Source organism: Copadichromis virginalis, linkage group LG14 (assembly GCF_057382275.1).
Source record: "Copadichromis virginalis isolate Kocher_CV1m ecotype Utaka linkage group LG14, C_Virginalis_male_GT1.1, whole genome shotgun sequence".
In the NCBI taxonomy this organism is placed as follows: Eukaryota; Metazoa; Chordata; class Actinopteri; order Cichliformes; family Cichlidae; genus Copadichromis; species Copadichromis virginalis.
Genome location: NC_140631.1, coordinates 26,531,684 through 26,558,774, shown reverse-complemented (window position 1 = coordinate 26,558,774; position 27,091 = coordinate 26,531,684). Strand labels below are relative to the sequence as shown.

General features: G+C 40.9%; 1 protein-coding gene and 1 long non-coding RNA gene across 2 annotated transcripts; one reads left to right on the top strand and one right to left on the bottom strand.

Moving 5' to 3' along the window:
* Positions 1–26,058, top strand: LOC146694083 (uncharacterized). The gene is made up of 16 exons (XM_085430159.1): positions 1–28; positions 128–160; positions 845–890; positions 7,421–7,575; positions 9,904–10,038; positions 10,272–10,466; positions 10,736–10,798; positions 11,308–11,321; positions 11,710–11,732; positions 12,589–12,689; positions 13,966–14,057; positions 15,106–15,332; positions 22,928–23,087; positions 24,051–24,213; positions 24,339–24,392; positions 24,488–26,058. Exons 1-16 carry the CDS (start codon positions 1–3, stop codon positions 24,736–24,738), a joined length of 1,740 nt encoding a protein of 579 aa, XP_085286285.1. The 3' UTR covers positions 24,739–26,058.
* On the bottom strand, positions 7,993–8,468 carry LOC146694084 (uncharacterized). Its single transcript, XR_014923874.1, has 2 exons — positions 8,284–8,468; positions 7,993–8,060 (listed from the first exon to the last, which is right to left on the bottom strand). It is a non-coding gene; the product is annotated as an uncharacterized LOC146694084 (long non-coding RNA).
* Positions 26,059–27,091: the final 1,033 nt, after the last annotated feature.

The following is a 27,091-nucleotide window of genomic DNA, read 5'->3' as shown; positions in this document are numbered from 1 at the left end:
ATGATTCCGTTTTGGACTCTCGGATTTGGTAGGCGAATTTCCCACCTTTACTGAAATAGATTTTGAATAATTTGAATAATTTATTTTTCTTAACTTTACAGTAATTCTTATCTGCCTGTTCTTTCAGTTTGTTTAATTATTGACTTCAGCACTGCTCATGGTAAGTAGGTTTTATTTTTATTTATTTATTTAATGAGCTCAGAATAAAGGGCCACTGATGTTTGTTGTGAGCTTGCCTGTGTTAAAGAAAGTGGAGATAAAACAAAGCACCATGTGTAATTTAAAATGTAAATCATATACTCATTAAATTAAAGCATTATTATTTTAAAAATAAATGCTCTTTGTTTATGTGTAAAGCCTATTTAATCTATTTGAAATATTAATTTAACTAAATCTGAGTAAGCGGTGAGTGGATGCTTAGAGGGGGCTTTTTTTTTTCTTTTTTTATGAAAGAATTTCATGAAAGTACACAGAAAAGGTTTCCATAGCCAGGTACCAAACTATTATTATTGTTGGGTTTTTGCTTTGTGTTTTTCACTTTCAGCTGTGTTTGCAAACCTTTGTCGGGAATGCGCTGCCTGTGTTTCGTCATAAGATAATAATTTACAGGGGCGTTATAGAAAAGTGAAAGGTAATTGATTTGGCAGAGAGTTATGCGTGTATGCGGTACACTGATACTGTACTCGTCTCTAAAGAAGAACTGGGGGGCATTTTTGTTTTTCACCTTTTAAAGTCTGAACAATGCTGAATGTATTATATTCGTTTAGAACACCTGCTGACATATTAACACGTTTTAGCTTGTTAATGCCATGACTCACACCTTTGACTTTGCATCTGTTGGCAGAGCCTGCAGTTGGAGAAAATGCAGCCTCCAAAAACCACTGTTCTCGGTAAGTCGACTCTTTCTCAATTGTTTCTCAAAAGTTGTGTTAAAACAACCCCCCCAAAAAGTGATGTATTTCGACCATTATTAGGTCAAGCACTGACCTGGCGGCTCAGGGAACCCATGACGATTATGATGTTCCTCAGAAGAATAGGATAAACAAATAAGGGGGGTGAGGGGGCGGGGGGAGTCCAGCATCAATAAATATATAGTGTTCAAGTTAAAAGTTTAACTACTAAATAGACAAACAAGTAAATTATACATTTCACATCACATTGGTGTAAAGTGACTGTTGGACCAGGACTGGTTCATAAAGTATTTCTGAAAATTTCTCTGGAGCACATTTCAGTAAACTAAAGTAATCTAAACACAAGACACTGGAAATAGGAAACTATCAGAATCAGGGGCGGAGCGGGGGGGTGGCTTACTGGGCTTAAGCACGGGTTGTTTTTTCAGAAGCCCAGGGTCTTTTGGAGTGTAATCTTTTCATAGTTAGATGCCTGGCTGACACTGTATAAAACAAAAACTTCACACAATATTCGAAGCACATAGTGCACACATCGGGAATTTACGACTGTGCGTAAATCCCCCCTAATATTGGTATGATTCGAGCTCAGACACTAAGCGGGGCGGGGCAGCTGCTGCCTGCGAGTGCGCTGTTAGAGAAACGCAGCCAGGCAGACAGAGGAGAACTGAAGTTCGACCAGGTACCAAAGAAAATCATTCGTACTGTACAAATAATGTAAATATGACGGTGTATCATGAAAGATTGATATCCAACTGATCACTTGACCAATATTACGTTACTTGCTCTTCGAGTGAATCAACAAATAATTAATAAATCAGTTTCAATAATGCACTGATATACAAGAATGGACATAAGGGGCTTCTTTCAAAGAAAAAACTCTGGTAGTATTTTATATATTATGCTTTGGATGTTGTTCAGTATATTTCTGTGCAAAACAAGAGGAATTTCAATACACAGCAGTATATTCACAGTTTAAACCAGATATTTACATACACTTTATGGAAAACACAAGAACATTTTTTTACTGTACATCATCAATTTAGAGTAAACTTGTTTTGTTTTGGTTAAATAAATATTGAAATATCTTTTGAATTAGTTAAATGTCAGAATAAAGAGAGACAGAGCTGTCTATTTTTATCACTTTCATCAAATTTAGGAGTACATATACACTAAGTTTATTGTTAATTAATAAGAAAACTCCAGACGATTCCATTCTGAGCTGAAGAAGCTTCTGATAGGTTAGTAGAGTCCATGTGAGTAAATTGGTGGCACACCTGTGGATGCATATAAGGCAAAACACAGAGCCTGTTTCTTTGAAATGGGAAAATTAAGAGATGTCAACAAAAACACCAGGAAAAGAAATGGTAAATGGCCTGTATTTATATAGCGCTTTACTAGTCCCTAAGGACCCCAAAGTGCTTTACATATCCAGTCATCCACCCATTCGCACACACTGGTGATGGTAAGCTACATTGTAGCCACAGCCACCCTGGGGCGCACTGACAGAGGCGAGGCTGCCGGACACTGGCGCCACCGGGCCCTCTGACCACCACCAGTAGGCAACGGGTGAAGTGTCTTGCCCAAGGACACAACTGTCCAAGCCAGGGCTCGAACCGGCAACCTTCCGATTGCAAGGCAAACTCCCAACTCTTGAGCCACGATCGCCCGCTAGAACTGTGGAGCTCCATAAGTGTGGCTCAATTATGAATACAATTTGGTGCCATTTGCAATTAAGAAATACAGATAGTTTCTCTCTTTACTCTTAAAGTTAACAAATATGTTTTTTATATTTATCAATCTAAAAAAAATAAACATTTAGTCTGATTTGATGTTACAATTAAAAAAGTGTTTTTATCTCAAGAGTAAGTAAATATCTGGTTTCAACTGTATATTTGATGATTGTCAGCACAAAGAGGGAGAGAGAGGAACAGAGATGGAACAAGAGCAGGTGAGACACACATGTTAGTCAAATGGTTGTTTACCAAAAGTATCACCGTATCATAGGTACTCATGTATCTCGTACCTAGTGTTTCTTTTTAGGTTTGTTATTTTTCAAATTCTATATTTATTAAGTTGTGCAGGCTTGTTTCAAAGGAGCTTGCAAAGAAAAGCGTCTGGACTTCTTTAAGTTGCTTGAAGACGTTTCACCTCTCATCCGAGAAGCTTCTTCAGTTCTAAGGTCAAATGGTGGAGAGTCCCAGATATAAACCTAGTGGGAGTAACTCCCCACAGAGGGACAAAAGGACCCCCTGATGATCCTCTAATTGCCTGAGCCAAGGTGTGAAACTGGGTGTGGGTCCCAATCAGCCAGAGTTTTGGGTGAGTTCATTGTGAAACCTGGCCCCACCTTATCATGCGAATTCCTGAGGTCAGATGGCTCAGGATGTGAGTGGGCGTTAAGGTGTCTGGGAAGGGATCTCAAAACTGGATTATAGATGGCAGAGAGTTGGTGTCGTAAACCACCGCCTCTGTTCAAAGATGGTCGCTCACAGTGGACATAGATGGCTTCTTTCACTCCTCTTTCAAACCATCTGTCCTCTCTGTCCAAAATGTGAACATTGGCATCCTCGAAAGAGTGTCCTTTATCCTTAAGATGCAGATGGACTGCTGAGTCTTGTCCTGTGGAGGTGGCTCTTCTGTGTTGTGCCATGCGCTTGCAGGCTTGTTTGCACAACAAGGCTAAATGTTTGCACAACAAGGCTAAATGTTTGCACAACAAGGCTAAATAATTATATAAACTTTTTTCAATCTAAATATTGTACTTTGGTAGAATTAAAAAATAAGTGTAGTGCAGGTCTATGATGATTTTTAGTGCTACTATCATCTAGTTCTGATTGTGGTTCTGTCTTGGTTAAGTCCTCAGTAGTCCTGGTTTTGAACTGTTGTAGTCCTGTTTTAATTCCGGATCAGTTCTGGGTCTGGTTGAATTGGGGTTTAGTCCTCGTGTCTTGATACAGCCCCGACTTTGTTCTGCCTTGCTGCTTAATTAAAAAACTAGTTTAAGGTGATACGTGATATGTGATATATATTTTTCCTATATGAAGTCATTCTTTTTTGAACAAAACAACAACAACAACAACAATCTTTATTTATAGAGCACATTAAAAGCCAGGGGCATGCCAAAGTGCTTTACATGAAACAATAAAACAATAAAATGATTTACACTAAAACATCAGAATCATATAGGTGTGGGATTATGTTCACAGGTAAAAACCACTAATAGGAACAGTCAATAGCACACAGCTGTAGCAAAGAGAACTGTACCATCATACACAGTGATAGAGGACATAGGCAACGCAACAATAAAATAATAAAATAATTAAGACTATAACGTCAGAGTCATATAAGTGTGAGATTATGTTCACAGGTAAAAACCACTAATAGGAACAGTCAATAGCACACAGCTGTAGCAAAGAGAACTGTACCATCATACACAGTGATAGAGGACATAGGCAACGCAACAATAAAATAATAAAATAATTAAGACTATAACGTCAGAGTCATATAAGTGTGAGATTATGTTCACAGGTAAAAACCACTAATAAGAATAAACTATAGCACAGAGCTATAGCAGAGTAAAGCTGTAAAGCTGAACCATCAAACACAGTGATGGAAAACATTGACAGCACAGGACAACGCAAAACAACCAGACACATTAGAACATTAGAACAACACACTAGAAGCAAGGCGAGAATTTAACTGGTAGAAAAAGCAAGTTCAAACAGATATGTTTTAAGCCGTGATTTAAAAGATTGAATAGAATCAGACGCCCGGATGCCAATCGGGAGACTGTTCCACAGCTCAGGTGCAGCTAGAGCGAACGCTCGATCACCTCTAGACTTCAAGCGAGATCTGGGCTGAACCAACAATGACTGTGAGGAAGATCTTAAGGCCCTCGTAGGAAGATATGAATTTAAGAGTTCCTTAAGATAACTTGGCCCTGTGTTATTAGTAATTTTAAAAGTAAACAACAGAATTTTAAATTGAATACGAAATTTCACAGGCAACCAGTGCAGATCAGCAAGGACGGGAGTGATGTGAGCAAACTTCCTAGTTTTAGTTAGAATGCGTGCAGCGGCATTCTGGACTGTCTGTAATCTATGTAAAAGGGTAGAGTGGAGACCATAATAAAGTGAATTACAGTAATCTAGTCGTGACGTAACAAAGGCATGGATAAGCTTTTCCAAGTCATTGTGCGGGATGTAATGTTTGGCCCTGGAAATAAGGCGAAGTTGGTAGAAACTAGATCTGACGACAGCAGATACTTGTTTGTCAAGTTTAAATGAGCTGTCAAGTAGCACACCCAGATTCCTAACAGTGTCAGGGAAAGAGCTAGTGAGAAAACCAAAAGCATCATGAAGTTTGGCATGAAGAGCGTCACTGCCAAAGATCATAATTTCAGTTTTCTTATCGTTAAGGATAAGAAAATTTGCCAGAAGCCATTGCTTGACCTCACACATGCACTCTCGAAAGTTACTCACGGACATAGCTAGATCATCATTCAGCTCAAAATAGATCTGGATGTCATCGGCATAATAGTGAAAGGCAATGTGGTATTTCTCCAAAATGACACTTAAAGGAAGCATATACAGTGAGAACAGGGTAGGGCCTAGCACAGATCCCTGGGGAACACCACAGCAAACAGGTACAGCGGAGGAGGAGGAGGTAGCCAAGTGAACCGAAGAGAGCCGATCGGAGAGGTAAGATTTAAACCAATCCAAGGCAGTGCCCTTGATGCCTACAGTGTGCTCTAGTCTCGCCAATAGTATGTTATGGTCAACCATGTCAAATGCCGATGAAAGATCCAATAGCACTAGGACAGAGGGGCGTCCATTGTCAGCCATTAATCTTTTTCATTCATTTCTACCCCCCCCAAAAAAAAAAAATTCCCACATGCATACTACCCTTTATGGCTAAGCCCCAGGTGTTTCAAATGTTTGGCTCCGCCTCTGCTGCAAACAGGCAGAGATGTGTGTTATGAAACCCACAGGCATCAAACTCACCTGACTGAACAGAGAGCAACCTTAGTTTATTGGCCAATCTTTTACACACACACAGCAACTTCCAACATGGCAACCTATCCACCTCTCATCCAGCAGTCCACCTTTATATACTCTTAGACCACGCCTTCTCAATTCAAACTGGCCTATGACAGAATCCCTCCAGAGAGGAGGAAAGAAAAACAAAGAAGATTAGTTTTCCTAAAATGATCATTTACTTGTCAAAATGAAGCAGACATGTCATATATACATACAGAATTTAAAGGTCATTTCACATTTCAAATTACTTTGAAGTTCTGCAAATGGTTGAGCAACCAAGCACCTACTCTTCCTAGCTCACATCCTATAAAAAAGCTGCCTTTTTTATAGGATTTTCGGGCTTCCCGAGAAGCTAGAATTATGGGCAGGTTGTGGGGCATCAAATACTAATTTCACTTAATGTTATGTAAATCAATTTATGACATTTATGTAAAGTTTGTTTTCTGGATTATTGACTTAACCCTTCATGGTATACATTCAGCAAGTTGCTGGGAACATTCTTCAGAGATTTTGGTGAATAATGACTTGATAACGTCAAACATTTGCTGCAGATATCTCTTTGAAAGAGATCTCTTTCAATCACATCCCAAAGGTGCTCTGTTGGATTGAGAACTGGTGACTGCGCTAGTCATTTAAGTACAGTGAGCTTGTCATGTTCAAAAAACTAGTTTGATATGGTTTGAGACTCATCAGAATATTTTGTCAGTCTTCTGTTTTCCAATTTTAGTGAGTCCTGAATTCTAGTTTCAGTTTCCTGTTCCTAGCTGACAGGAGGAGCAGGCGTGCTCTGCTTAAAGGTTTGACATGTTATGTTCAGAGATGTTTTTCTGCATCTTGTTTCTTGGTTGTAACAAGTTGTGATTTCAGTTTCTGAAATAGTCAGAACAGACTCTCCAGCATCAACAACCATTCCATGTTCATAGTCACTTCAGTTTCAACTATCAGCAGGTTTTCTTGAGCATGTCTACATGTCTAAATGCTCTGAGTCGCTCCCTTTTAATTAGGTGATTGGATATTAGCATTAAAAAGGAGCAGAACGAGTATACTTAATGAAATAGATAGTGAGTGTAAATGCACTGCTGTTGACATACAGTTATAGATTCTTTTTCTTTTTTTGACAGCTCCCTTTAGGAGTTGCAAAAACTGATCATCTTCCTCCATCTCACCCTATCTCTTCTATCCTCTTCTATCACACCAGCCCTCTGCATTTCCTCCTTCAATATATTCACAAATCTAATCTGGGATCTTTTCCTCTTGCCTGACAGCTTCATATATAACATTCTTTATCCTTTGTCCAATATATCCTGCGTGCATTCTCTTCTTCACCTCCACCACCTGCACTGTCTATTGCTTTTGATTTAAACTTGTTTACCTTCACCAAATCTACTCTTATGTTATAATGTTATGTATGTGGAATAGAAATGAGTGACAGGGATAATATCCTGGGTTTTGTTATCTGTGCTTTTTTAGAAAAGACTGCAATGGAACACAGTATGACATCCAGGAGGCTGCTTGCTGTGAAAACAAACTTCATCCAGGTTCAAATCTGTTTTGTTGTGGAAAGGAGCCTTACAATCCTGCTACAGCCACTTGTTGTAAAGTTCAACATGGAAAGATCATCACAGGTAATGAATTTGTGAATTAGCTAACTAAAAGCCAATGTTAATTTGACTTTGTAAATGTGAAAGAACCAGAGTGCCTGAATGTAAAGAAGCAGCTTCAGTGTTTTACTGGTTTGTTGTTTTCATTTACGCTTCAGGAATCAGAACGGTCTCTTTAAACTCCTGTTTTGGTAGCTGCAGTTTGCAGAGATGTTAAATTGCACTGCTTGAGATTAAAAAGGTTAATATTAATACTTTACAAATTAAACTTGCAGATGATTGTATAAACTTCCTACTTTGGTTTGAAAAGCTACATTACGTTTAACCCCCTTACCCAATCAGCAATGACTTTGATTCAACTTGAAGCATATATATTGTGCTTTATAAGACAAGAAACATCCATGTAGCAGCCCTTGGCATCAAGAACGACAGAAGAGTCTCTAACGGGTGCAGCCATTTATTTCCTCACCACACACGGCTCATTCTCTGGACGTTGAGCACCGTGAAAACTATAAAATAAGAAAAAATTGATACCCGTACAGTACCTTTTGAACTATAACAATGAGCAATAACAACAATGAGCTTAAGTTAATTCAGGCAAGTTCAAACAAGTAATTCTGAGATATACAGTCACAGATTAAATAAAACAAAAGGGGTTACTTCAAACAGCATCAAGGGATTACACAGTTCAGTTAAATAAAATATAACAACAGATCATCTCTCATCACATACCTCAGTCCGCTTGCCAAGGGTGCAAAACTCCGGTAAACACTTAAACACTTTGGCCCATTTCTCATGGGGTGCTGCTAGCTTGCATGACACACATGTCTAGCTAAAAAATAGCACATGGATGTAAGTAACGTAAATACAGAATAAAAAGGTTTTCAGATAGCTCACAATACAAACGCAGCAACATACCTTACATTAGAAACACACTTATCATACCAGTCCTTCTGTGGACGAGCTACTTTCTATTTTAAATTCCCTGAATTTAAAATACTCTCTAGACCCAGTCTAGACCTAGTTGGGGAGCTACCCAGAGCTCTAAACCCACTTAACAAACAAACAAACAAACAAACAAACAAACAAACAAACAAACAAACAAACAAACAAACAAACAAACAAACAAACAAACAGTATATAAAATCAAAACAGATAAAATCAGAACAGTAGATAAAATCAGTAGTTAATGTAAGTTTTGACCGGGATACGTTTAGACTAAGGAGCTTGGAAAGAAAAAGCGTCTGGACAGAGGGACAAAAGGACCCCTGATGATCCTCTACCTAATCACATGAGCCAAGGTGTGAAAATGGGTGTGGGTCACAATCAGCCAGGGTTTCGGGTGAGCTCATTGTGAAACCTGGCCCCATCCTATCATGTGATTTCTTGAGGTCAGATGGCCCAGGATGTGAGTGGGCATTAAGGCGTCTGGGAAGGGAACTCAAAACTGGATTAAAGATGGCAGAAAGTTGGTGTCGTAAACCACCGCCTCTGTTCAAAGATGGTCGCTCACAGTGGACGCAAATGGCTTCTTTCAATCCTCTTTCAAACCATCTGTCCTCTCTGTCCAAAATGTGAACGTTAGCATCCTCGAAAGAGTGACCTTTGTCCTTAAGATGCAGATGGACTGCTGAGTCTTGTCCTGTGGAGGTGGCTCTTCTATGTTGTGCCATGCGCTTGTGAAGTGGCTGTTTGGTCTCTCCAATGTAGAGGTCTGAGCATTCCTCGCTGCACTGTACAGCATACACCACATTGTTACGTTTGTGTTTAGGAGTTTTGTCTTTCGGGTGAACCAGTTTCTATCTGAGTGTGTTGCTGGGTCTGAAGTACACTGGGATGTCGTGCTTGGAGAAAACTCTCCCGAGTTTCTCAGATACACCAGCTACATAGGGGATGACAATGTTGTTGCGTCTGTCTTTCTTATCCTCCCTCGCTGGTGTCTGATCTTCTTTTCTGTGCATCTTTGCTGATTGTGACCAACACCCGCTTTCACACCTTGGCTCATGTGATTAGGTAGAGGATCATCAGGGGGTCCTTTGTCCCTCTTTGGGGGGAAACTCCCACTGGGTTTAAATCTGGGACTCTCCACCATTTGACCCTTAGAACTGAAGAAGCTTCTTGGATGAGAGGTGAAACGTCTTCAAGCAACTCAAAGAAGTCCAGACGCTTTTCTTTCCAAGCTCCTCAGACTACGATGACCTATCTGACTGAGAACCTTCACAGACAGATACTTTTAGATTCAACTGTTTGCTTCTTTAAACTTCTGAACTTCCTTGCAGTGATTTCATTACCATAAACCACTCGCCATAACAAATTTTCTGTTGTTTACAATAAGTTATCTTGTTTTTACAGCTAGTATTACTCAGGGTCTGAGTGAGAAGGCGTCCAAGTGCTGTGACCTGAAGGCCTACAACCCAGTCAATGAAATATGTTGTCAATCATCCATCATATCAAAACCTGGACCAATGGCTGAATGCTGTGGTAAAGGTGAGCAGACACACAGTTGGAAAAGAAGACTAAATTACATCTTCATTACAAATCATTGCTGTCAGTGAAATGTTATTAATTAAACACAGAAACATTATTGTTTTTTCAGTAGAACAATTTTACAATTCTGTGAAATGTACTCCATTCAAACATTTTGAGGATACTGGAGCAGCTTCTCAGTTGAGTTATATTTGAAGTAAAAATTTTAAAAATGACAATGATCTTTTCCACAGATGTTTTTGATAAGGACAAACAGTTGTGTTGTGGTCCAGCTGATAATAAGACAATTCTGGTGAGGAATTCCCGTCACCATGAGTGCTGCGGTCACAGCCAGTATGACACTGAGACTCAGTGCTGCTGTTCAAATGAGGAGAAGTTGGAGATACAATCGAAGGATTCATCCTGCTGTGTCAGGAATTTCACTCCAGGTCAGCTCAGTACATAATAGCATGTCATACTTTGCTGAATGGATTTCATGACATTTTTTTGTAGTTTGAGTCCAACTTTACATATCAGTCTTTAGGTATGTCAAACTGTATGTATGGTTACATTTGCTAAAAAAGAAAAAAAAAGAGCTTTCGATTAGTTTGCTTGCAGCAAATTTTCCTTTTTCCATTTTCCTTTGGATGGTTAAAGGAAGCTTATGCTAATTACTGTGAGTGAAGCCTGTATGTTGACTTTGTCTTTCCCTCTACAGGCCTTTCAAGTGGAAATACCAACTTCAACAAGCCATCACCAAAGAATGGAAGTTGTGGTGAAGGTGAGTAGAGCTGATAAGACCTTATAATCCTGAATGAAAAAGCAGTCTTTAATGCATATCATTTATGAAAAACATGTAAACCGAGCATTTAGTTTAAAGAGCTGATCATTTACTGAGATTAACATATTTAATCTAAAAAACAGAGATTCCACAGAGATTTACAATATGGAAAATAAGTTGTGTTGTGGTCCAAATAATGATAAAAAGATCCTGACAAGGAAGTCCAGAGATCATGTGTGCTGTCATCATGGCCAGTTCAACGTCAAAACTGAGTGCTGCTGTTATAAGAATCATAGTGCTGAAGTACAGTTGACGAATTTGTCTTGCTGTGAGTCAACTATATTTTAATATCAGAACTTGTCATTTATTTTTAACAAAATAAAAACCTAAACACTTATCATACCACACTGTGATTCTCAAATTAAGTATAGTACTTTTATAGGGGTTTTATAGGGGTTTTTGTTTGTTTGTTTTGGTTAATGAAAACTCTTTGTGCTTTATATCCACAGGTATGAAACAGAAGGTAGGTGTTGTGTTTCTTGGGAAGTCCAGGGGACCTCTGGAAGTAACAATAAAAATGTCAAGTTTGAAAAAAGGGACAAGGAGGCAAATCAGGAATAAAATCCTATTTTTTAAAATTAATTATTAAACAGAAATCTGTTTGTGTGTGTGTGTGTGTGTGTGTGTGTGTGTGGGGGGGGGGGGGGGGTACAATTAGTGTCAGGGTTACAATTAGGTTATGGTTAAGTTTAGACTAAGGGTTATGATTAGGCGTTTATTTTTGATGAGTAGGGTAAGCGGCTAGGGAAAGCATTATGTCAACGAGATACCCCACGAAGATATGAAAACAAGACTCTCTCTCTCTCTGTGTGTGTGTGTGTGTGTGTTAAATCTTTTATTTTATCTTTCAGATATTCAAGCTCCAACCCAAATGGTAAGTTAATGAAAACGTTTGGTTGTGGTTCCTCGTTTTTCTTTTCTTTTCTTTTGTTTATTTGTCTCTTTTAATTCTATGTTGTTGTACTTTTTTCAACATGTTCAAAATAAAAAGTTTTAATCAATCAATATAGTTCCACTTTATATACCGTCAGTGCACTTTACATAGTTAAGAACCTTATACAGATAGAAACTCAGCAAGCCCTTTTGAGCAAGCTTTAGTGTGAATGAAACACTCCACTGAAAGATGTACAATCATGCAGGTAACTTACAGACATAACACAAAGTATGACTATTTTACAAAGTAGCAAAGGATTGTTTTGACTATTCATTTAATTTTCTTTATATTCTCAAACGGTCAAAAAAATTAAGTTCAGGTTTTTTGGAGTTAAGAAAGTTAAGAAGTTTTCTGTTTTCCACATTGTTTCGCTTTGTTTTTGCTCCCTGATTACTTTCACTTATACATGATGGTTAAGTTTAGACACTAAAATATTTGGTTAGGTTTGGGAATACATTTTTTGTTTGTTTATTTCGGTCAGAATGTATGTCTTTACAATAACCTGAAAGATTAAAAATAATGCTTAGGACACTTAGGAGATCCTTTCCATTTCCACTGACTCCCAAAAAAATATAACTATAGCATGATTGGAGGTCAAGGATTAGAAACCAACCAAACTTCTAGAAAATCATTAAATCCATTACTGCACTGAAATGTGCATAAAATTTGAATATAAGTTGTGCAGCCTACATTATAAAACAAATTGTTTCCATACTTCTTTTCTTTTTTTTTTTTAAATTTAATGTGATATGGACTGTTTTGTGTTGATTGTTGCCTGTTTTACACACATCCACAGCACTGAACCAAACACACATCTCTGTGGGTCGTCGTGTTACAATCCAAAGCAAAATCGTTGCTGTGAGAGTAACCACAAGCCTCACTCACTCGACAACTCAGGTGTCACTATCTATTTGTTTGTTTGCCTTTGTTTTGTAGTTGTTTTGGTTGTTACTACTGTATTACATCACTCTGTGGTGTATGTAGTATGTAGCTATGTAGTAGAGTAAGTTGAACAAGTAACCTCACCCCAACAAGGCAGTTAGAGCTGAGTGAGCAATTGTTTCTTTGTCATGTTTGTCTTATGTGTATCATTGTAAAAAAACAAAGAATTACTTGAACGCGTCATTTGTTTCTGTGGTACTTATAATTTTGGAAAATACCTCTAGAGGTAAACAGTTAAAACAAAAGAAAGAAGATTGTTTTAAAGAACCTTTAGTGGATTTAGTGGAATGTAGTATTGAGAATGCAAACCGACATGATACCCAAAGAAGCAGTAGCAGCAAAACATAAAAAGAAGGATTTTACCTTCCTACCTGTGTTTGACATATTCATCCACCCCCCTTCTACAATCAGCTGAGCCATGCTCTAGGATTTCTAGCCTTTTTTTTTTTTTTTGGTCCAAGTTAACAAACTATGAGATCACAATAATGTGATTTTGTCATGATCATTCTTGTAGGAACTTGCATTGATAGTCATGAAACATTAATATGTTATTGTAGCAACAACAGGAAGAAGAAATTGCTCATATAATTATCAGTTATTATACACATTCTTGAGCTTATTCCAGCTCTTGACAGGTCACGGGTCTAATGGTAAATTAAGAGATAAATGGTAAATGGTAAATGGCCTGCATTTGTATAGCGCTTTTCTAGTCCCTAAGGACCCCAAAGCGCTTCACACTACATTCAGTCATTCACCCACACATTCACACACTGGCGATGGCAAGCTACGTTGTAGCCACAGCTGCCCTGGGGCGCACTGACAGAGGCGAGGCTGCCGGACACTGGCGCCACCGTGCCCTCTGACTACCACCAGTAGGCAAACATGGGGTTAGTATCTTGCCCAAGGATATTTGGCATGCAGCCAGGAGGCAGCCTGGGATCGAACCACCGACCTTCTGATTAGTGGCTGATCTGCTCTGCCACCTGAGCTACAGCCATGACTATGCAAGAAATAAGAGGGGGGAAATCAGAAGAATTCTGGGTGTCTGTCTGAACTCGTTCATTGTTAGCGGAAATCAAAAAGTGTAACAATGTTTTTACATCACTTGAAATTCAGGACTGTTCAAAGGATGTGAAAACACATAAGCTCTGACTTCAAAGAGTGAATGAGTTAAAACTTGCTCGCTATATCTCCTTTCTCCTCTTTCTATTCTCTAAACCACCCTGTTTAGGTCAAAGGAAGGCCACAGCTACAGTGTATAACCCACATACTCAGGTCTGCTGCGATGGACGTGTATCTCCGTGGAAGCCTTGGATCGATCAGGTAATGTACTAATTGCTCCCCAGCCCCTACAGGGAAAAATGATCAAACCACCATTTCCACTGAAAGTTGAAAATCTAAAGCACTGTTTTACTGAAGCAGAAAAATGTTTGAAAGCATACATACCTTTTATTATTAAATTCAATCATATAGCTTTACAATGTAGAAAGTTGGCAAGAGTGCTACTCTTTGACAACAGAATTCAGAGGTCCAGGCCACTGCTTTCACACAGTGCCAGAGGCTGGATTCTATCTCTGTTTTCTACGTGTAAAATTCCCTTAACACCGTCCGTGTCACAAGCAATGATGGGAACTCAAGCGCAGAGCAGAGTTCAGTCCCAAAAACAGAGTTTTTGTTTTTACACAATCACCAGGTGCAGAATATTTACAGTGGAGGAAATGCGGGGTTCCTAGGGTCCAGGGGGAAAATCCGGGAAGGGGAAGCTCTCTCACACACGCTCTCTTCTTCACACACGTCCACACAGCGGGTAGTTTATGGGTCCGGGAAAACTATTCATAAGAGAGATTGGTTAAGCAAAATCACAGATTTACACACAAAAGTTCACTGAGGCTAGAGTCTCACTAACGTGTCTTGCACAATCATCCAGTGATGAGACTGTCTGCGTCCTGGCTTTAAATGGCAAACACATAATGGCAGCCTGATGGGCAATAGGTATGTGGACCAAGGGCGGGAGCCCGCAGAGAGCTCCGCCCATGCAGCAGGGCAAGAGAAAGAGAGAGTAAACAAAAACACATGTAACCTTGCGGGGCCGGCCGGGCAGACACGGGGACCATGATAGTCCGTATTCATTACTGCCAATGCAAAAGGATCAAAAGTCTGGTAAGGCTAAAAGACTGTAGAAACATAATGCATGGATGTTACATGTATGTAATGCAGAATTTTCGCAAGTGTTTTATGTTCTTAATTTGCATTTTTCATCTGTTTTTTCTTCATAACTCATGCATTTCTCTGTTTAGCTTTGAATGTGTAAACTAGAGAGTCTGGTTGTGTCTGCTTGCACAGTTTACTGTATTATATCTGATTCTTCAAGTGCTGTGGAGAGACGCCGTATGGCTCGGCACAACGTGGAGTTCTGTGTTGTAATAAGAGCTTGTACGAGGGCAGAGATGATGGAGAGGAATGTTCAGAGATGGGTATTCCTTACAACCCGGCTAAAGGGACCATGTGTTGTTCTCAGTTTCACGGCAGCCCAGGACAACACTGCTGTGGGATAGAAATTTACCAGCCTCATACTGAGATCTGCTGCAATGGACACAGGTGATTGTGTGCATGTGTTCTGTTTACTTGCTTTACATTGGGGTCAAAGGAGCTTGCAAAGAAAAGCGTCTGGACATCTTTAAGTTACTTGAAGATGTTTCACCTCTCATCCGAGAAGCTTCTTCAGTTCTAAGGTCAAATGGTGGAGAGTCCCAGATATAAACCTAGTGGGAGTTTCCCCCCACAGAGGGACAAAAGGACCCCCTGATGATCCTCTAATCGCCTGAGCCAAGGTGTGAAACTGGGTGTGGGTAACAATCAGCCAGAGTTTCGGGTGAGTTCATTGTGAAACCTGGCCCCACCTTATCATGCGAATTCCTGAGATCAGATGGCCCAGGATGTGAGTGGGCGTTAAGGCGTCTGGGAAGGGATCTCAAAACTGGATTATAGATGGCAGAGAGTTGGTGTCGTAAACCACCGCCTCTTTTCAAAGATGGTCGCTCACAGTGGACATAGATGGCTTCTTTCACTCCTCTTTCAAACCATCTGTCCTCTCTGTCCAAAATGTGAACATGTGAATTATTGACCGCCTTACATATCACCGCCTTTACCCAGGGGATGCCATACCCTGCATTTACGGACTTCCTAAAATCCACAAGGAAGCTGTCCCACTCAGACCCATAGTCAGTAGCATAAACTCAGCCACTTATAACATTGCTAAACACCTTGCTACCATCCTTGCTCCTCTCGTGGGGAACACCCCACACCACATCAAGAACTCCACCGACTTCACCGACAAGGTCCAGAAACTTACCCTGGATCCAGATGAAACCATGGTGTCCTTTGATGTAGTCTCTCTCTTCACTTGCATACCCACCACGGAGGCCGTGGAGACTGTCAGAAAACGACTACAAGAAGACAGCTCCTTGGAGGACAGGACCAACTTCACACCCGATCAGATTTGCACACTGTTAGACCTCTGCCTCACCACTACATATTTCAAATACAACGAAGGCTTTTACAGACAAAAACATGGCTGTGCTATGGGCTCCCCCGTGTCACCTATTGTAGCCAACCTTTACATGGAGGAAGTGGAAAGGAAGGCTCTTGGCTCTTTCAAAGGAAGAGTACCCAGCCACTGGTACAGATATGTAGACGACACCTGGGTCAAAATCAAGACACAAGAAGTGGAATCCTTCACTGCGCACATTAACGCTGTGGATAAAAACATCAAGTTCACCAGGGAAGACACAAAGGATAACTGTTTGCCTTTCCTGGACTGCGCTGTGCACATTTTTTTTTTTTTTTTTTTTTTTTTGCCTGTCCCGTTTGGCTCTTTTGCCATCAGAATTGTTGTCTAAAGGCAAAGAAAGATGCCCAACGGATTTACTTTACCAAATTGACCATCCCAGCCTTGCCATAATGGTCCATTTGATTCACCTTTTATTGTTTATTTTATTTTCACTTACTGAATACGGGACAGACTTGACTGGGGGAAAGAAGGGGAGAAGAAAGAGGGAAAGAGAAACAGCTGAGAAGAGGGACGGGGGAGAAGGGCAAAAACCAAAAACCAACAGAATGAGCAGAAAAAGAAAAAAAAGAAGAAAAAAAGAAAAAAAAATGCATATATCAATCACCTGGGTCACCTGCTGAGAAAGAAAAAAGAAAACAAGCAGAAGAGAACAAGAGTGATAGAATAAACAACATCACAATGATATATGGGAATATGACAGTAAATACTAAATATTAAACATTATTGTGCAGCACATAAGATCAACAGAACACAGTGTGCTTTGAGGTAGGAGCCAAAAAGGGTGTAGGTTGTGGGTGTGATCACCCGTGTGTACACCTGTGAGCATGGACGCGTTTGTTTTTTGTTTTTTAAAAGGTTCCTTCATGTAATGATCTGCTAGAGGGTGTGGGGGGGCCACAGCCCCATCCTCCAGGGCATGAAGCAGGTATGGAGGAGATCAAAACTCCAGACATCCAGAGGCCCCCAGAACACAAGAGACCAAGGAAGACCAACAGAGGGGCAGCCGCGCCACTGTCCCAGAAAGAGCTGAGGAGAGTCCCAGATGAGGGCTCACTCAGCAGCCGCGGAGCAGAAGCCAGGGGGAGTTGCAGTGACGCGCCCGTGAGCTCCGCCGGCAGCCAGCCGTGCCTGAGTGACCGAGCCCCAGGCCGAGAGGCCGGGGGCACCCCACCTCCGAAGTGGCCCGAGCAAGCCCCAGGCTCCAGGCCCCGATAAGCGGCCGCCAAGGAGTGAGCCGGTGTGTACCTGGACGCCCATCCCCGGACACAAAGAACCACCAACGCACCGATGTCTGAGGGAGTCCGCCACTGGCAGGGGAAGTGGTGGTAGGGGGAGATAGGCCTCCATACCTTGGAGGGCCTAAGATGTCCCCAGAGAGGTGGCGCCTGACACCCGACCTGACATATAGACACAGAAATACAGGCACACACATTTACAAACATCCATTCCCACCCTCATGCTCTCATATACACTTACTCCACACTCAACCAACGTGGAGACAGACATAAAGAGACGTTGTACACACGATCACACTCCCCAAGCGTACTCTAAGCCCCGGGTCTAGGTACCCTTGCCCCTGGAGGGGGGGAACTGCACCCAGACCCAGGTGGTGTTACCCTTTTCCCTGCGGTGGGGGGAGGCAGACCGCCCCGACTCCGCAGCAGCAGGGAGGCCCCACACTCCAGACCGCAGTCGGATGGCCAACTCCTCCTCCTAGCCCCCCCGCTCCAGCAGGTCGCAGAGAATGGGGGTGAGAGAAGACTCCAAACCTCCCTCCACCCGCTCATTGTAGTGTTGATGCATGTGTGTTCTAAGGTGCATTTAAAACCCAGGAGGGCATGGAGCTACCTGCCAGAGAGCAGCAGGTAAGCACATGGTCCCTCCTTCTGGCCCTCAATGTCTACGTGTATTTAACATTGAGAGGTGGGCAACGACGCCAGGGGTGGGGTGTACACCCTGATGGTACTTTGGATTCCGTGTATCGTGCCCACCCCCAAGATCCTATATGTATGTGTAATGAGAGTGTGAGTAATGTGAATGTCTAAGTTGTGGGATAAAATTGAGGCAGAGGCAGCCAGAAGGGGACGGGGGGGGGGGGGGGGGGGGGGTGGCCTCCTCTGCACCCTGGTGACATACCCCTACTCCAAGGTCCTGCATGTGTGGGTGGTTGTGGTGGAGCGGGAAGAGGGAGGCAGCTGGAGATGGGGAGGGAAGGAAGGGAGGGGCAAGTGACCCCTCCCTGGGGTCAGCGGGGGAGCTGGCCCCAGGGAGGGGTCACTTGCCCCTCCCTTCCTTCCGGAGGGTCGCGGAGTAGGCACCCCATACTCCACAACCCACCAGGGAAAGGGGGCCCGGGCCCATCCAGACCGGGGCCCAGCGCAGCAGCGCCTCCCGGCCCCACAGAGCCCAGGACAGTCCACCCAACCCCACCACAGAGAAAACTGCACCCACCCCACCATCCACTCTTCTTCCAGACTACATAAGACAATAAACACCCAGGCTGAGATCTTCCTCCACCTCTCCTGTATCTCCCCCTCCTGTAGAGAGAGCCCCTGAGGAGAGGAAAGCTCCTGCAAGATGTGACAATCTTCCCCACCAGTTGAAGAGCCCCCCAGGTGGCTCGATGCACCGGTGGCACCCTGCTCCAGGGCTGGGCCCCCATGCACCCACCCGCCCACAACCCCGGCAACACACCAACCAGGACCCAAGCCCCCGAGGCCCGGCCCGGGCCCCAGCCCAGAGACGGAGCGCCCCCAGAACCTCACGCCCATCCCGGACCCACCCAGGGGCAGCCAGGCTACCAGGTCAGTAACCCACGTCCGTCAGCACAGACCCTCCCCTAGTCCCGCTGCACGCAGCCGCGAGGAAACAGTCACCTGAGAGCCAACAGAGCCCCTAACCGGACATGACCGCTACCCCGGGTTGAGCCCCCCAAGGAAAATGCCTCCGGGGAACCCCCCGACGCCCTAAGCCTGTCCCTACCCCCACACCAATCACAACAGTGAAGGCGGGACCAAACTATGACCCCCCACCCCCACTAGGTGATGGAACTGATCAAAGGAGCCCAGAGCAATTGATCTGATGTGGTGGCAGAGGCTGTGTCAAGACTAATGTAATCTAATAGATAATTTCTATATTGGTTAGAATTAAGATTACTTTTATTTTTCCAGTTCATTAGGACTGTTTTCTTGGCTATGCATAGGGCAGTGAAAACCATATGGGCTATATTCTTTTCTGAAGTGACATTATCTAAGCTGCCCAACAAACACACTAAGGGGGAAGTTGGAATGTTACATTTCAGACACTTCGATAAGTCTTCACATATCTCGCGCCAAAACTTCTGAACTGGTGGACAGAACCAAAGAGCGTGGATATAATTGTCCGGTGAATTGGTTTGGCAATGTGAGCAGTTGTTGGTAGACGTAAAGCCCATCTTGAATATCCGATGACCTGTATAGTGCACTCTATGTAATATTTTGTATTGAATTAATTGAAGACTGGGATTTCTAATTAGATGAAAGGTTTTTAAGCAAATCTGAGACCAGAAGTTTAGGTCTAAGTTAACTGATAAATCCGCTTCCCATTTTGCAATAGGAAGTGATATTGATTCATCTGTTTTAGAAAGCATTCTGTATATTTTGGATAGTAATTTGGGGGTTTTAAGAGTAAGAAATTGAACCACACTTGGTGGTGTTTGTAGTTCAACTTGACCCGGTTTAAATTTCTTTTTTACTATGGATTTAATTTGTTGATATTCTAAAAATCTTTTCTTGTTGATCCCATATTGTGTAACTAGTCTGTCAAATGAAATAAATTCTGTTCCTTCTAGTATATGTTCTAAATATTTGATTCCTTTACCACTCCAATCTGAAAAGTTTATCATATTATTGTTTTGTAATATGTCAGGGTTGTTCCAGATAGGTGTACGTTTGCATGGGATTAATGAAGACGCTGTCAATTCTCTTCAATGTGCACAGCGCACATTGAAGAGAATGGCAACCTCAACATCGAAGTTTACCGGAAGCCCACACACACGGACCAGTACCTCCTGTTCGACTCCCATCACCCTCTGGAACACAAACTTGGAGTAATTAGGACCCTACAGTACCTCCTGTTCGACTCCCATCACCCTCTGGAACACAAACTTGGAGTAATTAGGACCCTAATTACTCCAAGAACATGTTCCCTCTAAGCCTGAAGGAAAAAAGAAGGAACACACACATGTAAAGGAAGCACTCAAAACGTGCGGCTATCCTAAATGGGCGTTCTTAAAGTCAGCAAAGAGGCACAGAAAAGAAGATCAGACACCAGCGAGGGAGGATAAGAAAGACAGACGCAACAACATTTTCATCCCCTATGTAGCTGGTGTATCAGAGAAACTCAGGAGAGTTTTCTCCAAGCACGACATCCCAGTCTATTTCAGACCCAGCAACATGCTCAGACAAAAACTGGTTCACCCGAAAGACAAAACGCCTAAACACAGACTTAACAATGTGGTGTATGCTGTACAGTGCAGCGAGGAATGCTCAGACCTCTACATTGGAGAGACCAAACAGCCACTTCACAAGCGCATGGCACAACATAGAAGAGCCACCTCCACAGGACAAGACTCAGCAGTCCATCTGCATCTTAAGGATAAAGGACACTCTTTCGAGGATGCCAATGTTCACATTTTGGACAGAGAGGACAGATGGTTTGAAAGAGGAGTGAAAGAAGCCATCTATGTCCACTGTGAGCGACCATCTTTGAACAGAGGCGGTGGTTTACGACACCAACTCTCTGCCATCTATAATCCAGTTTTGAGATCCCTTCCCAGACGCCTTAACGCCCACTCACATCCTGGGCCACCTGATCTCAGGAATTCGCATGATAAGGTGGGGCCAGGTTTCACAATGAACTCACCCGAAAATCTGGCTGATTGGGACCCACACCCAGTTTCACACCTTGGCTCAGGCGATTAGAGGATCATCGGGGGGTCCTTTTGTCCCTCTGTGGGGGGAAACTCCCACTAGGTTTATATCTGGGACTCTCCACCATTTGACCTTAGAACTGAAGAAGCTTCTCGGATGAGAGGTGAAACATCTTCAAGTAACTTAAAGAAGTCCAGACGCTTTTCTTTGCAAGCTCCTTTGACTATGATGGCCTGGATGACTGAGAACCTTCACAGACATATTGCTTTACATTGCTGATAAAATTCACTGAAAAGGGATTTCTTCTTTTGTTTTATCTGATTAGTATCTAATGGCTCCTGTTTTGAATTTAGTCAGTCAGAGCAGCTGGGAGCATGGAAACTAGTTTAATGTATTGTCTTCTGAGTGAGAGAGAGAGAGAAGAGAAGTAGAATGAAACATTTTTCATAGCTGATGATTTCATATGGTTTCTAAGACACACAGACAGTTGCGTAACAAACTTTTCCCTGCCTTCGTTTGGTTCCCAGGACTCTTAAAATACATTTCTTTCAGTCTGTGTGGTGTCTCATTGTGTTCCGTGTCTTGTTTCTGTGTGGTCATGACTCATCTTAGAGCTAAAGTATTTAGCTATTGCATCATTAAGTATTTTGCAATTTGAAGTGACACATTTGAATTTAATATATAGATTATTGCCCAACTCACCAGGTATTTTTACTCAGGATTCACTTTTATGGTTATGTCTGTTGGAGTTGAACTGGTTGACTTTTTGGCTGCTCTTGAGTCTGTTTCCAGTTGCAGTAGCTGTCAAAGTGCATTTGGTATAAATGCATTCTATGTAGACAATGACTGAGAGCTTAAAGTGGAGCTCTGATGTTCTGCTTTCAGTGCACAGCTTGTGTAAAGACTGTTAAATGAAGAAGTTAGCTTCCAGAATGACATCCAACACTATACATAAAGACTCTGTCACAGGATAACCCATGCCTCTTGAGGACTAAGACTGAGTATGGCCCACAAAACACTAAGATGGCAATTTCTATTGTTTTATATCTAGCCGAAAGAATAGAGTTGTCTCAGTGAATGTGACACTAATGCTGCTGTGAACCACTTCTTTATTAGTTTGTTTCAAGTGGTAAGTAGGTTAGATAAAATACATATTTCTGGTAATGTTAGCATTTCCCAAGTCATCATCTTCATACTATAACATAATTGTGCAGGGGGCCTATGCATTCAAAACTATTTATTGCAAAGTTAAATTGTCAGTATTGACAATTCAACTTATCTGGGATGTTTGAGGTTTAGGAAAACAGTAAACAGGTTTACTCTGTTCCATAATGCAATCCACTTTGGAGATCCAGACTGCCAAACAGGCAATGATAAGTTCCAAGCCCCTTTATAGTAGGGGGGATTGGGATCTTACCAGGTAAGCCTTTTAGAGTTTCATGTAGTTGATTTATAGTTTTCCATAGTTTTTTTTTTTTTTTTTAAATCTTAAGTTTGTTGGCACAAGTTTCTTCATTGGTTGTTCATTCCACTAACCTGGTAATCACATTTTTTTGTAAATGAACTGCATGCAAGAATTCCAGCCTCAAAGTGTGTTTCCTCCATTTCATCTGTTGCCTCCTTACAGACTCATCTAACTCAGCCTCTTACAAACATAATTATTTATTTTTGTCCTTATTTGATATTAATGTGTCCCGCTGTTTTCCAACCAGACATCTGAAATCAGAAAACATTTACTGCTGTGGGGTCAAAGCCTACAACATTAAAGACCCACAGATGAAGTGCTGTGCAGGAACACTGTACAATCTGACATCATTAGACAAGCATGGAGGGGATGCGCAGTGCTGCGGATCCATTCTGCAAAAGCCACAGGTAGAATTAGTAATGATGATGAAAATCTGTTGTTTGTTCATCTTATTCGTGTATTCCACTGTATTATGTCATTAGATTTAACACAGCTAAGTTGGCCTCCCTGTCCCATAACTTTTCACACTGTGTGTCTTGTTTACAGTGGCCTATCATTGTTAAAGCGCCTCTTTCTGACTGGTGCCTTCTGCCTCTTGGTGTCATATCAAAATGACGCATAAACCATGATTTGACCAATATGAAAATGGAAAAAATAAACAACTGTTGAAAAGTTAGATTTCTTGAGCTTTTTAACTATCTCAGAGTCCTGTCTGTAATTTTGAAGCAACATGAATAACACTGGTAAAGTAGAGAAACTGATATGGGCCTGAGGGGTAAACAGGAAACCGCAACTCTCTCTCTAACTGCATAACTCTGCATAACTGAACTACAAATCAAAAATATATTTAACTTAAGCACAGTCAGCATAAAGTGAATGAAAACAGCATGATGTAACAAGTGACTCATCACTGGAGCTACTTGGCCAACTGTTAAAAACTTTTCATAAACATTTAGAGGCTTTTTTAAAGCAGATTAATCATCTTCTGTGTACATTTTATGATTCCTTCTGCAAAAGCTAGATTCACAACAATTCGGTAGAGATTATTAGCAAAAGAAGCCATTCTAATCTGAACCAGCAATAATTATCAGGGTTGATGAACCATTCTAATCACTTCCTTTCAAATGCTTCATCTCTCTATCTTGAAACTGTTTGCTGGAGGTATTTACTGTATATTTGACAGTCAGACTGACTTTAGTCAAAGTAATATTTTCTATTAATCTCCAAAAATGTGCCTGATACCAGCTCTGTATCAACATTACAGGCTGAAGTTGACTTTATGGCTTGCCTGAACTAACACAGTGTTCAATGAGTCCAATCAATCATGCTTTTATTTAACATAAAATGCTATATATCTTTTCAAAAACCAGGACATTTGCTGCTCAAATGAGGACAAAGAGGTGCTCTACTCTGCCAAGACAGGGTTCAGATGCTGTGGTCACCTTTACTATAACACCACCCTGTGGTCATGCTGTGCTGGGGGGCTGAGAAGAATCCATGAACCAGGACAGGATCAGAGAAAGATGATTAATGGTCTGTTGTGTCTGATGAGCTGTTCTCTCACAAAGTTTATCTTCAGTGTATGTCATATTATCTCAATGCCTCAGCCCAGATTCTGTATTTAACCAATAATGCACCTACAATGTTCTTTTTTTTAGGATCCAGACTTCTATCTGTGGATAATCTGAACAAAATCGATCTTTGCAAAGAAAGTAAGATATCATCTGTTATTTAGATTTTTTTTTAAATATCAGAACAAATGCTGTTTACAAGTATATGTAAAGTACTTGTGTGTCTCATTGTTTAGTGCACATTGGGACTGTGGAAAGTGTGTCGCTGCAGAGCATTGTGTTCAGGAGTGTGCTGAAGGTCCATGGGATGGAGGCCAAAGTGAAAGCTCTGCCTTTGCCTTACATCCTGGAAAGAGATGATCGCTGCAGCTCCCCTAAACTGATTGCTGGGAAGACCTACTACTTTAACAAAGTTAATGTTTTCATTGATTTCAATCATGACTCTGTTCTTCAGTCACTCCATTTCATTATTTCCAAATGTTCATGACTAGTCACCACTGGCTGATGTATACGTGGTCAGTGTGGATCTGTTACTCTCGTCTTTGAAGTTCTTTTTTCCCCACATATTTACTCACAGTGTTGGCTTTATCACTCAAAAAAGTAATTAATTACAAATTACATTACACTGGTTAACATTATTTTACAAAGTAATTTGTTACCATATTTATTATGGTTGCATTGCAACCTAATATACTAACCCCAAATCGCTCTCTGATTCACCCATCACAGTGTGAATGTTAGCTCGAACTTAAACACAGGAAGAAGTCGTTGTATGAATGTGTGAATGAGGGACGCTATATAAAGCGCTTTGAGTGCTCAGGTAGGGTAGAAAAGTGTTATATAGAAGAACCTGTCCATTTATCAGTAGTATACAATACTTCACATGATGTGTTGTGCCTGTGTCCAGCCAAACCATGTTGCTCTGTTGTTTAACACATCCCAAGATGTCGTATCACAGACAGAATTTAGGTACTTTAAGTAAAGAAAACAAAAGACAACGTAGCTTTTCACTTCAGTTTTACGGGGATTCACATTGTAGTGATTCACACAACTTGACAATAATCAATACTGTAACACAGCAAGCTGGTGCACAATGTTGTTGCTCAAATCTAAATTTGAACAAAATCTAAATGTAACTTTGTTTCTTGCACTGAACTAAAATATAAGTGACAACTGTTTGCACGTCCTTGAACCATACAACTGAATACTTGCAGTAAAGTCCATGATGTACTGTGATTGTTAATTCTAATGAATGATAAACACTTAGTGCCAATATCAAGAATACAAATATGTTAGAAGGACCCACTAAAAATTCCATGAATTTCTGTTTCTTTGAATGTGATTCATGTAAAATAGTTGTGGAAATGGTAAGGATAGGTATGGGAATTTAAGAATGGTAAGGAATTTAGTAAGGATTTGAGGGACATTTAAGCTATAAGCAAACATAAACACTGCCTGCTTGATTTAGTGCCTTGTTGTTAATATAATATATTGCATAGTTATATTGTAAATGTTTAATATTTGACCGGACCTATTGTCCTTTAAGGATTCAAATAAATAAATACAAACATTTATTTAACCTGCTTTGTTTTCTCTTGTATTCAAATAGCTTCCTGTTACTAAAAAGCAATGTGAGCAAGCAATCTAAAAGGTCTAAAATGATCTACACAACCCTGTGTGTCTCCTTCAGTATCAGTTTAGCTTTTTCCCATTTTAGTTTCATTGTAGTTGTGTATGCTTTCCCAATGTCTGCCAATAAAGCTGTGGCATTTTGAGTTTATCCCTCGTGTCTGCGTTTGGCTCCTTCTCCTGCCTGCACACAGCTGAATCTTGGCATAAAGTTGTTAAGTGTATAAATACAACTGGCGGGATTGCCCCAATGAGTAATTGAATAGACGTTCACTGTGTATGTTTTTCCTTCCTTGCAAGTAAAATATATACGTGTTGAAATTCACTACTCTGTGTGTCTTACTTCACAAGATTTTTTTTTCTAAAAGATTCCTAAAATTCCTAAATACATTTTTTAAAGATTATTTTTATTTCACTTTTTGTACTGGATGCCAAAGTAGACACGATTTATAAATAAATTAATGCATATTTTGTGTGCAACTTTTAGAAAGACAAATATGTTCACCTTCAGACAGTCTCTATATTGAAATGATCCACTCTCTTTTAGCACTGTTTTTTCTTTCTCTATAAAGCTGGTTGTTTTAGAGCAGCCCCCAGTTCTCAGGACCACAGACTGTCCTCAGCAATTTCTAACAACGTGTTCCGTCTTTATATCAGAAGCACGATTCTCCTTCAGCTGCCTCTCACTGGTTTGAATTGTGAGGCTTTTCAAATCAATGGGAGGCAGAAAGAAACTCGCTCCTTCAGCCTCATCATGGGATTGACTTGATGTACGAAAACATAGCCAGTTTGTTTTAATAGTCATCAGTGTAATCTACCAAAACTGACTTTGATTAATGAGTTACAAATGAGAACCCCACGATAGCGCAGTTGGTGTAAGTGTAAGATCAGGTTTTGCAGATCTAGGATCAAGCTGATGCTCTGTTGTACCAAAACAAACTTTTTTCAAGCCAAATGAATAAATAATAATTATAATAGCTTATTTATTTATTCATTTATTTTTCGGACTTGCATTTAAAGGAGCTGACAACAGAAATTTAGGTATCACTTTCTGTTTATATTATGTTATAACTAAGACTATTATTTCACTTTATAATAATAATAAAAATTATAATAACTATTATTATTATTACTTTCTGAAATTAGTGTGCCACTTACATTTCATACACATGTTCCTTTATATAACAACAATAATATATAATTATATTTGT

Excerpts from the sequence above, each read along its gene's own strand:
- LOC146694083 (XM_085430159.1), top strand. The coding sequence starts at position 1 with ATGATTCCGTTTTGGACTCTCGGATTTG. Across the intron at positions 10,467-10,735 it reads TGTCAGGAATTTCACTCCAG|GCCTTTCAAGTGGAAATACC; the intron begins GTCAGCTCAGTA and ends TTCCCTCTACAG. Across the intron at positions 14,058-15,105 it reads GGAAGCCTTGGATCGATCAG|TGCTGTGGAGAGACGCCGTA; the intron begins GTAATGTACTAA and ends TGATTCTTCAAG.